The sequence below is a fragment of the Oratosquilla oratoria genome, chromosome 2 (assembly GCF_046742065.1).
Source record: "Oratosquilla oratoria isolate Oo_2021 chromosome 2, ASM4674206v1, whole genome shotgun sequence".
In the NCBI taxonomy this organism is placed as follows: Eukaryota; Metazoa; Arthropoda; class Malacostraca; order Stomatopoda; family Squillidae; genus Oratosquilla; species Oratosquilla oratoria.
Window position 1 is genome coordinate 19,595,445 of NC_134778.1, and position 12,500 is coordinate 19,607,944.

General features: G+C 38.1%; 1 protein-coding gene across 3 annotated transcripts in view; it reads right to left on the reverse strand.

The window, feature by feature from the left end:
• Positions 1–8,717: 8,717 nt before the first annotated feature.
• LOC143037520 (uncharacterized) overlaps positions 8,718–12,500 on the reverse strand; it is an 11,194-nt gene continuing 7,411 nt past the window's right edge. For 2 of the 3 annotated variants that reach the window (XM_076205896.1, XM_076205886.1), the window contains 4 exons: positions 12,282–12,500; positions 10,504–10,725; positions 9,400–9,732; positions 8,718–9,104 (listed from right to left, as the gene is read on the reverse strand). The exon at positions 12,282–12,500 is cut by the window's right edge and continues 135 nt beyond it. In XM_076205896.1, coding sequence (XP_076062011.1) covers positions 8,838–9,104; positions 9,400–9,732; positions 10,504–10,725; positions 12,282–12,500 — 1,041 coding nt within the window. In that variant the 3' untranslated portion in view covers positions 8,718–8,837. The remainder of the gene's footprint in view (positions 9,105–9,399; positions 9,733–10,503; positions 10,726–12,281) is intronic. The other variant, XM_076205904.1, reaches the window with a different exon arrangement.

Sequence of the window (12,500 nt, forward strand, 5' to 3'; positions counted from 1 at the left end):
TTCAAGGAAAACTGCTTAGTGAAGAAGAAGTGAATAATGCAATGGACTATGCTAATGAAAGGTTTCCTTCACTTGTCCCAGTCATCATGAAATTTCAAGCCAAATCGCCTCCTTTCCATGCATTTAAGTTCAGTGATTTTGTGACCAAGTCTATGTCAGCTGTTGAATGGTGGAGGTCACATTCAAATGTGTTGGATAGTGATGTCATTTCAGCAGCACAACAACTACTGTCTGCAGTGGCTTCTTCATCAGGGGTTGAACGAGTTTTTTCAAGCTATGGTATAGTACATTCAAAATTAAGGAACCGGCTGGGAACAGAAAAAGCTGCAAAACTGGTGTTTTTGTTTAAAACTATGAATGCACACAAAATGGATGTATATGATGATACTAATGATCAGGATGCTTAAAAGAACCAAATTCATTGTCAAAAGAATTAAAAACCTTACTTTTTTATATTCAAATTTTTTTTGAACTACTTTCAGAGAAGTGTTTCATTATTTTTTAAAAGAAGATTGCTTTTACAGAATAAATTCAATGTGCTTTTGCTCTGAATACAGGCTGCAATAATTTTCTTTTTTTTTAATTCATTACTTCAAGAAATAAGTATAGCTCATTATAAGTAACTCTTTTTTATTTCCTTATTCAATAGCAAGTAGATTTTTTTTCTATTGCAAAAGGAAGTGATTTAGCATTTTAGTCCTTAGCTCATTACAAGTAAATCCCTTTGATTTCTTTCTTGATGGATGTGAAATTTTTTGTTGAACTGTACAATAAAAGAAAGCATTTAGTATAAAGTCAGTGTGCTTTTGCTCTGAATACAGGCTGCAATAATTTTCTTTTTTAAATTCATTACTTAAAGAAATAAGTATAGCTCATTTTAAGTAAACCTTTTTGATTTCCTTATTCAATAGCATGTGGATTTTTTATGTTTTTATTGCAAAAGCAAGTGATTTAACATTCTAGTCCTCAGTTCATTCATTACAAATAAAACCCTTTGATTTCTTTCTTAATGGATGTGAAAATGTTTGTTGTACTGTACAGTAAAAAGAAACATTTAGTGTTCTATTTCTCAGAAATATATAAAGCAGGTATAATTATGTTTGTTTTTATATTTTTCATTTACATTCCATATTGCTTTGGGCAGAAGTAAATACTGATTTAAATCGATGATTTTTTTAAAAGAATCATTTGATTTAAATCTTGATTTAAATCATCATGATAAAAATCAGCCAACCCTGATACACATACATATCTTTGTCTTTTCATTACAATGAACCCGATGTTTGTGTGTTAAAATCTACCATTGTTTTTTGTCATGAGAACCAGCTGCTTGGCGATGGAGATGGTATTATGATAGTTGTTGGCTGCAACTATGCCGCTACAGTGAATGGAACTTAATGGGGTGCAAAGACCTCGTCAGAAATATCACCGACGACCAATTACCATTATCTCTCTGTAGAAGATTCTGTCGAAACGTTAGAGAATAAAGTACTTCTGCTCCTTCCTGGACTTTACCTACACCACTCTTTCCATACATATACTATGATAGTTGTATATTTGAAACAATTAAGGAGTTCCTTTTGTTAATGTGTAATTGCATGCAAGAAGTACATTGGTTTCAAGGAAATCCCTTAATCTGGAGATTGTCAACTCCAGAAGCAGGTCTTGACAGATCTATACATAAGCACAAAGGCACGCACACACTCATACATATATATATATATATATATATATATATATATATATATATATATATATATATATATATATGCATATACATATATGTGTGTGTGTGTGTGTGTGTGTGTGTGTGTGTGTGTGTGTGTGTGTGTGTGTGTGTGTGTGTGTGTGTGTGTGTGTGTGTGTGTGTGTGTGTGTGTGTGTGTGTGTGTGTGTGTGTGTACTGTAAATACATGTATATAGTAATACGTATTCACCAAAGCGCATGCTCGCACGCACACAAACATTCATACAACCAGAGTTCATACTCATACGCACACGCATGCTAAAACACACGTGCACACAAATAAACACCCACACATACACCCACACCCACACACACACACACACTCTCTCTCTCACACACACACTCTCTCTCACACACACACACACACACACACACACACACACACACACACACACACACACATACACAAACACACACACACGCACACACACACACACACACATAAACACACACACACACAAACGTACACACACATACATACACACGTACAAACACACACACACACAAATAATTGTACGGTCTCTCGGTACATTACTCTGTATACAAGGACTCATCATAATTGCCCGAATGATATGAGGATAGTGTTGTGTTGCGCTTAGGTAATTACCACACTTAATTACTTTTGAAATCATCATCTTCTCGCCCATTAGCACCGCCATTACCACCACCACATCCACTCTCACCATCATCTTTACAACTACTATTTCTATCACTAACATTATCCTGTTTACGGATTATTTCTCTTCGTCTTCAGTATTCGCATCAACTGAGGCAAGAGCACGGCTGTTTTTTTGTTTATAAACCAGAACGTCTTTGTCATTGGAAATACATATTAAATCAAATTCAGTACTTGATGTATGTGTATGTATATATATATATATATATATATATATATATATATATATATATATTTTTTTTTTTTTTTTTTTTTTTTTTTTTTTTTTTTCCCTGCTACACTTGCACCCAAGTATCTAAAACTATCCACTTCCTCCAGTCGCTCTCCCTTAATGTTCACTTCCAGTCTACTGCCACTTTCACCCCTTGTACATCTCATCACCTTACTTTTACCCACATTTATCTTTAGCTTTCTTCTATCACATACTCTCCCAAACTCTGCCACCAGCTTCCTCAATCCCTCCTCCGATCCTGCCACAAGCGCAGTGTCGTCCGCAAACAACAGCAGCAGGAAAAGGTGGAGTGAAGGTGGAGGTAGAATGTAGATTGAGAGAAGCGAGTAAATGCCTCAGTGGATTAAAGAGTGTAATGAGGAATAGACATTTAGGAATGGATGCGAAGAGGAGACTGTATGAAGGAGTGATTGTGCCAACAGCACTGTATGGGGCAGAAACGTGGAACATAAGAGAAGAAGAGAGAAGGAGTTTGAATGTGTTTGAGATGAGGTGTCTGAGAAGTATGGTGGGGGTTACTAGGCTAGATAGAGTTAGAAATGAGGAGGTGAGGAGGAGAACAGGGGTGAAAAAGGAGCTGGGAGATAGGGTTGATGAAAGAATATTGGGATGGTTTGGACACATGGAAAGAATGAGTGAACAAAGACTAGTAAAAGAGGTATGGAAGGCAGATGTGGAGGGAGTGAACATGAGGGGACGTCCTAGGATGAGGTGGATGGATGGGGTGAAGGGGGCTTTGGGGAAGAGGGGAATGTCTGTTGAGGAAGGAAGGGAGAGGACGGAAGACAGAGGTGAGTGGAGAATGGTTGTATATGGATGATGTTGTGATTGCATGAGGAGGAATGGGCAGGGGTGAGGTAGTATGTGTAAGCAAATTTTGACGCAGCCCGAAGGGATTTCTCCCCGTCCTCTCCTTATATGCAAGGGGGGACGGAGAGGGCGGGTCGCCGATTAAATGAAGCGGCCTTGCTGTGGATGTGCTGTGTCTTGCGACACTGCTTCTGACCCAGGGCGGTTGGCAAGGTGCAGGGATGACCCGTCATCCAGGAGGTGCTCAGATGAGAGGGAGGGTGGGAGGGGTGTGGAGTGTATTTAGGGATGAAATGGGTGGGAGTGTTTTTATGCCTTTCCCTTTTTGGCTACCTCCCTTGAAAGGGGGGAAAAGCCTTGGTATATGTATGTATGTATATATATATATATATGTATATACAATACCTGAAGCCCTGCATACAACAGTTTTGATACACACACACACACACACACACACATACATACATATGTGTATATATATATATATATGTATATATATATGTATATGTATATGTATATATATATATATATATATATATATATATATATATATATATATATATATATATATATTTTATGACGGAGAACATAAACACAGGGGAAAGCACGGAACCCAAAACACTCTAACGTTTCGTTCGCGTAGAACTTCTTCAGATGTAGATGCATATAATTGATAGAATCATAATCTGTTTAGGTCAAATACAAAAATCAAAGAAAAATTTGGTGTTTTATCTATTTAATTACTTTCTTGGGTGAGCCTGGGTTTCGTGTGTATGACAAAGGTCACTGGGGTGCCATATTTGGCTCGCGTGCCACTGGTTGCCCACCCCTGTTTTAAGATATCTACCTGTATAGAAAATGTATAGGATGCGTAAAAGTAACGTTATGTCGAATATAGAATGTGGTATAAGGAGGTAGATAACTTGTGACGAACATTGGTATACTCTCAAATGTTCTCCAGCTTTACTAAGACAATGTATCAAAAGTTGGTGAAGTCTGCTATTCAGCACACTTGTCATAATGTAAGTTTCTGTTAAAACTATGTGAAATTAAGAATTATTGTGTATTTTTTCTCTGCAAAAAATTGAGTCTTTTAATTGTGATCTTATATAACTGAACATAAGCACAAAAAAAATATCAAGTAAAAATCACTTGACTAGATTCTATATCCATTCAATCTGACATAGCACATATCACCCTTAAAATATTCCTTAATTTTACTTCTCCTTTTCTTATTATTTCAGAATGTTCCCCTATATTTAAAAAATTATACCGCAGAAGGGCCAAAAGTAGCCACACGAGGCAAAACAGGCCATTGTCTCCGTTACCTACCCAATTATGACAGACGGACAGGGAAATAAAACCACCAACTACGATGTGTTTTGTATAATTCCTCCCTTTATTTTATTGACAAACATAATTAGGTATATAACAAAGACAATAGCCAATTTTAACCCATCTGGATACTTTTGCCTTTTTCTACGGCAAACAATAATATGTTGACAGTAATATCGGGCTGCAGGTTTTGTATCAAAGATTGGCCGATTTTGGTTTGCACGGAATAAAAAAAAATTACCACCTCTCTCCCAGACCCCCGTATAACGCCTGGTCCCTTCTTTAGTCCTTATAGAGTTTACCAAAAGACGACTTGATCAGTGGTCGACTTTACCTTTGCTTGATCATTGATCGACTTGATCAGTTGTCGACTCGATCTTAACGGTCGATTTAATCACTGGCACTGATTCACTTGATCAGTAGTCGAACTGATCGAGTGTTGACTTGTTAGAGTTAGAAAAGAAAAATATTGAAACGTCTATTTTTCAACTTAGCTTTATTCGTTTATTATCATTTTTTACTATTTCCTCTGCTTGATTACTCAATTATTTTCAAATTTATTTTCTTTGTAATATTTGACTTTTTCTCGTATTTTTTTTTACCAATATTTCGTTTTCTTTATAAAAAGAATGTCGCACTCTTTTTTCAATGTTGACATTTCCCTTTGTATACAACTTCGTATATTGTTTTTTTTTTCTTTTCTGTTGAATGTATATTTTCTTTTCCATTTTATTTTTTCTGATATTTTCTCATTTCTATTTTGTTTTGTTTTTCCTTTTATTTTCTCTATATTTCTCCTTTTCTTCGTTTTTTATAGTCTTCCCTTTGGGAAGCTTCCGGGGTGCAGTTCGTGGACTGCCAAAGGACTTCGGGAAGCGGCGGTGTCTATCGTGTGTGGTCGTTCCAGGTCCACCCGGGTCCTCAGCCTCCGACTCTTCTGAGGACCCGATGAGACGCACCTTGGTCTTCTTCAAATATTTATCTACAAAAAGAGTAAACCAAGGTGGTTGCAACGTTGGAGATGAATGCCTGGACCATCTTCGTACTCTCATCACCCAATCTCTCATTTGTCTTTTCTTTTCTAAATATGGAAGCGTAAAAATAGATAAACTCGAAGAGGCTCTCCAGCTTAGGTCACGTTTCGTGTGCAGTTTGTGTATTATGAGAGTTTACACACACACACACACACACACACACACACACACACACACACACACACACACACACACAATTTGAAGGTACGTATGATCAATTCGAGAGTAAGTGGCATTAGCTCACAAACGTCCTTCCTTTACTATATGTTACAATTAGGTAAATGAGATAAGGCACAATTAGGTACGCATACACACACATAAATAAATAAATGAGTAGAATGGATAAAAAAAAAAGTAGAAATAGAAAATTGGGACTTGTTTGCCTAGCTGTTAGCGTCATGGGTTTGTGACGACGCTGTCCTTCACAGTTTCACTGACGCTGCAAACAGTTACTGTAACCTTTGAACAAGTAGAGTGAGGCTGTAAGGTCACAGCATTGTGCATAGAATGTCTTATACGTGAGCTCTGAGCTCTTGTTTAATATAATAGCTTTTCATGGGACTATCACATGATCCCAGGCCATGGTGATAAATCTCTCATCGTTTTCTCTTTCACACACATACACATCACACATACATATATTTACAAAAAATATCCTACATTTAATAGGTATATAGGCTAAGTCTGATTATGTCTGGTTCAGTTTACACTTCTTTGTACTCATTTAAAACACTGAAATATGTCAATGGTTTGTCCCTTTCTTGTGCCTTTCATCTCAGATAGGGACAGATTAAGGTTCTACTTTACCGTGGTCACCATTGTGAATGTGGAAGTTCATCGAAAGTATTCTACACCTTACTACTAATGGGTTGCTAGTTACAGCTAGCCTGTTACTAGGCATGTACCAGATTCGTATGTTGGCATTGGTACAATCAGCTCCATAGTACCCCGGTAACTGTCGTTCTCTGCAAAGCTGTATCGAGTGCTATTTCTTTGCATCGTACATTTCCGGTACAGATAACTCTACGAGGTAATACTGGACCAATATACATTGTAAATCTACAACCTGGGGATATAAGCTTCATGGAGCTCCCTAGAACCACTTTGCAGTTAAGAGTGAAGGCAACTGTACATTGGCTTGGTCGTGTGCCACCACGACGCTCTAAGAATAGAACGCAGAGCCACCGCTGAGGGACCACAGAATGCAAGGACCTGGTTATGAACCCCTTCAATACCGTGGGGTCTCACGGAAAAGAGGAGTCTGACTATACCCAATGTAAACCCCCTGTTACACATACGCGACTCAAGTGACTTCGTTTGAATAGAAACGAATTAGGTTATAGTATTTTATGTTTTCGATTCTCCAAATGTCAAATCACCTTTGCGTCATATACTGAGAAGCTGATTGACGAACTAATAGGAGTTAAACCTATACGAATGTTAGGCACATTGTTGAATTGTAGACTTAGGGATGTCTAGAGTACTGCAGGCAAAGTCATCCTGAAACTTTTCAAATTCACAAGATTTGACGAGAATTTTTGAATGTGTAACGGGGTGATGGGGCGAGTGATACCCGGTACACAAGGAGTTGATATTGCGATGGGAATTAATTCAGGAGTATCTAAACCTTTTTGTGGTTCGCTGTTCCTTATAACATAAGATGACAACATCCCGCCGTCCACTCGGAGGAGAATATTACATTCCATTCCTCTTCTCTTATAACGGACGTAACTGCAAAAGTATGGAATGTTGATATATTCTGAAATAGAAGACGCTTTACATGTTGGCTTGATATTAGAGGTTTTAATTGGAATGCAACCAGAATACATTAATATTTCCCTTTTATGCGCATTAGTTTCTTCAAATAATTATGTCGTCCACGTTGGACATTCGTGTTTTCAACCTCTGCTGTTATGTAGATGTTAGAGAAAAATGAAATCTATGAATAAATAAATAGAAATAAAAAAAATCACCTAATATGGAAGGAATTACGATAAACCTTATATGGTCTACGTGCTTTTCTGAATCTAATGAAATAATCTGGCATCCACAAGAACAACGTTATTAAATTAGCCAATTACTAAACGTGGCCACTAAAGGAGGCACACTGGGTACTCTACAAGTAGAGCTCTTTTCCTTATATTACAGTTAGGTAAGCAAATCTAAACACACAATCATAAATACATCATATTTGAGCTCTGAGCTCTCTTCCGGAAGGGAAATTGTTGTCGATCACGAGTCCAACACGTGATCCAAGACCATAGTAGTGAATCACACAATCACACACACATACGTATGTATGTATGTATGTATATATATATATATACATATGTATATATATATATATATATATTTATATATATACATATATTTATATATATATGTATATATATATATATATATATATATATATATATATATATATATATACAGGTATATATATATATATAATATTTGGACGGGATGTTGACTGCATAAGGTTTCAGTTTTGTGCGATCAATATGTTAGGGACCTCAGCAGTGATTGCCCTTCTCATTAGAGTCACGCAACATTCTCCCATAATTGGAAATTGATCTCCATTCAAAGAAGAATGATGATCGTTTCAACTTTCACTCTCCCTCTTTTTTATACTGACCTTCTAGAATCTCTTTTTTACTTCTTTTTTGACTTCCCCGTTTGTCATATTTTCTTCAACAATAGAAGGGCTGGTTATTGACAAGGAAATATGATATTCATATTATTTTTCATAACTAGAAAGAGATTTGTCAGATCCTAAGAACTGAATACCGTCAGAGCCCCTTTACGAAAAATTATGAAAATTTGTAACTCGCTGAAATCTGCGAAGAAACATTCTTAAAGAACATTTCTAAAATAAAGTAAATATAGGTTTAAAAAAGAATATTTTATTAAAGAAAAAAGAATCTCAAATCTGCACAATACAAAGATATAAATTACACTTAATCGTAACCACGGCTCTTCTTAAACGAGTTCGATTAAACTTCTTTATAGGACATCGAAACTCCCTCTGGCGTGCCAAGAGTGTCTGTGCTCAGTCTTCCTCTGCGCTGTGACGGTGAGAATTCCCTCAGGGGAGATGGACGAAGTGACAGAGGACATGTCCATGCCTCTGGGCAGGAAGAACTCCCTTCGGAATGTGTAGACTGAGGAATCGTCCTCCTTCTTTTCTATTCGCCCCTCGACGACCACAGTCTGTCCGACAGTCTTGACCGAGAGGTCCCCATCCTTGAAATCTTTCACATTCAGGAGCATCTGCAAGGGGACGATCATAAACATAAGAAAAGAAACACTGAGACAATGACAAAATTGTTCGTCTATATCAACAGTTATTAACACAAAAATAGTTCTTTGAGCACCAAACTAGTGGAACTAGGAATTCAGTAATGAAACAAATAAAATATAAATATACACACAAACAAGGCTAAGCGTGTTTATATACCTAGAAGCCTATTTTTCGTCCGTTTTTCTTTACTCGTCTTATGGTGGTAAGGTCAACCTTCTCCATAACAAATCATTCTAAGCATACAGACTCTGGTCCAGAACCTACCTGGATTTCGTTGTCTGTCGGAACCACAGTCAACGCCAATCCTTCTCCGCTCTTCGAGTCGCGCAGGGAGGTGATCGTCGTCTGCTCTCCTTCCGAAAAGTTCCCAGACTCTTTCCTGACCCTTTCAGAGGTCCTCCTCAGACTCTTCCTGATGTCTCTGCCAAAGGAGTCTTGTCGGCTGGCTTCTGGGCAAGGTGAGGGTGCTGAGAAGATGATACCTGCTTCTCTTGAGTGGGCCTCAGCAGAGCTGCCTTCAGCAGATGAAAACGAATGTCTTCTTCGCTCTTCGGAAAGTTTTGTCTTTGTATCCACGTATGAAGCGCCAGCTTCAGCCTATTAGTGTAAAGGCAAAGAAGAATTTAGTTCGTTACTCAAAAGACCTTCCTATGGAAAAAGTGCCTACGTGATCTAACAAGACTAGGTAGGAATGAAAAGTAATGTACAAATAAGCATGTTAGAATATGAGGGGGCAGGTAAACTAGATGATAGAAAGAGCTGATAAATACAGCTCTTGAATTCAATATGAATATATTATGCACATATCATGCACATATACTGTATATACATATACATACACATATGCATATGCATATACATATACTTTTTGCACTGGATGTAATATACGAAAGCACTCTGCTTTGTTATTTTCTTTTTTTCCAAGTGGTCTACTTTCCATATACATATACATATACATATACATATACATGTACATATACATATACATATACATATACATATACATATACATATACATATACATATACATATACATATACCTATACATATACATATACATATACATATGCATATACCTATACATATACATATACATATACATATACATATACGTACACATATACATATATACAAACACATATGTGTGTATATGTAGTGCGTTGTGTGTATATATAGAAGGAAAGAGAAAGAGGCAGAGAAAGGAAGAGAGACAGACGGAGAGAGAGAGAGAGAGAGAGAGAGAGAATGACAGACACAAAGACAGTTACATGACGCGTAAATAGGTATCTAGAGCAACATTCTCTTCGTACTATTCTCACTTCTAAACATCTGCTCCAATGTCTGAAGCGTATAATACACAGTACGTACCTTTTCGTAAATGGGCACACTGATGGTAAGGATCCCATTGCGGGAGAGAACAGCCTGGGCCTTTTTCGTGTTATAGCACTCCGGTACCGGGAAATACTTCCTGAACTTTGGGTCTCGAAGACGAGACCCGAAGCCTGACTTTCCGTCCGCCTCGACCATGAGTCCACCTTCGACGGCGTTGACACACCGCTGACCTCCATAGCCGTTCAGATCGACCTTAATCTAAAGAAGTTAATGCATGAGTAAATAGATGGTTTTTGTTGCCTTTTCACGTTGAAATATATATATGGCAATATTCATTTGTGTAGCTTTCCTCTGGAGAAGCGTGTCCAAAGGCGGCTTATATACTTATTTATACGTTATTGGATATTTTGCAAAGACTGTACCACCATGAGCGTGATAGCATGAAAGAGATTTTAACATCGTTTGGGGAATGGCTATGTAATTCAATAAACCAGTGGCAGGGTTAATTAACAATTGCTTCTCAGAAGACATCACCAACCAAGGTATACAGAGATATTCTCTGAAGAAATATCAGCCAATGGAGACAATAAAACGAGACAAACAAGATATTTTGCAGTGCAAACAGCAAAGGTGAGGAGAAGGCTTTTGGCAGGACAGCCCAATTAAAGCAGGATCGTGAACAGCAAAAGAAGCCAAATCCAGAAAATAAAATGAGAACCACATACTGTACAAAGAGATCTGCCAGAAAGAGAACTATGTATCCTCTCAAATTACCTCCACTGAATTCACCAGAACCTCTTTTTACGATGAAGAAGCTTTTGCTCATTAGACCAATAAGCACAACAAGACCACTAGCAGAAACCCTGAGTGAGAATATCTCCATCATGTAGGCCTACTGACAACTGCAACTTTCTGAAGTTGCATTTATTAACAAGGAGTCACCAATGATTACTCAGCAAAAGTATCCAATACTTCTCTGGATAAAATACCCAAAAGTCCCCCTTAGGCTAGGCTTTCGAAAGCGCCCAATGAAGGACAAATCCATTCCTGGGATAATCCTCTCCCACCACTTAATAATTCTAATCTTATATGTAAACTTAACTGTCCACATCTTTCCCTTCCCATCTCCTACTGAAGAAAAGCTAGAAGGTTTCAAAATCTGCATATCCTGGATACACATGGACTCTGAGTACAGCATATGTATTTGGAAGGTAAATAATAGTTATAATCTAAGCAAACATTGCGTGTGTTCGTGTATTCGCGCACGCTTTTGTGTGTATGTGAGATTCACCATGGTCTTGGATCACGCGTTGGACTCGTGATCGACAGCTATATTTCCCTCTCGGAAGAGAGCTCAGAGCTTATATATGACCGATCTATGGGTAATGCTGTGACCTTACACGCACACACACACACACACCCAATCCCCGTCCACGAGAGTTGGAGTAACGACCCGCATCGCACCTGACTGCCGTAGTGGCAGCCAAGAACTCTACCACTGCGCCACGAGTTGTGTGTGTGTGTGTGTGTGTGTGTGTGTGTGTGTGTGTGTGTGTGTGTGTGTGTGTGTGTGTGTGTGTGTGTGTGTGTGTGTGTGTGCGTGCGTGCGTGCGTGTGTGTGCGTGCGTGCGTGCGTGTGTGTGTGTGTGTGTGTGTGTGTGTGTGTGTGTGTGTGTGTGTGTGTGTGTGTGTGTGTGTGTGTGTGTGTGTGTGTGTGTGTGTGTGCGTGTGTGTGTATGCGTGTGTGTGTACGTTTGTGTTTGTAAGTTATGCCCGATGAATGTATTATAAATCCAGAAAAGCCTATACAATACCTTGTATATATGGTCATCCTCTTTTGTGGAAGATAAGTTCTTTTTTCGGTCACTGATAGAGGAAGATTTCATTTCATCTAGTTTCCTGGAAAGCCGACCCCTTTTCTCCTTTATACGATCATCCAGACTTCGAAACTTCCTTCGGTAATCGTGGCCAAAGGGATCTTTGTTGAAGAAACTCTCTATTTTGGACTGAAGGGAACTTTCGGGGTAATCGAA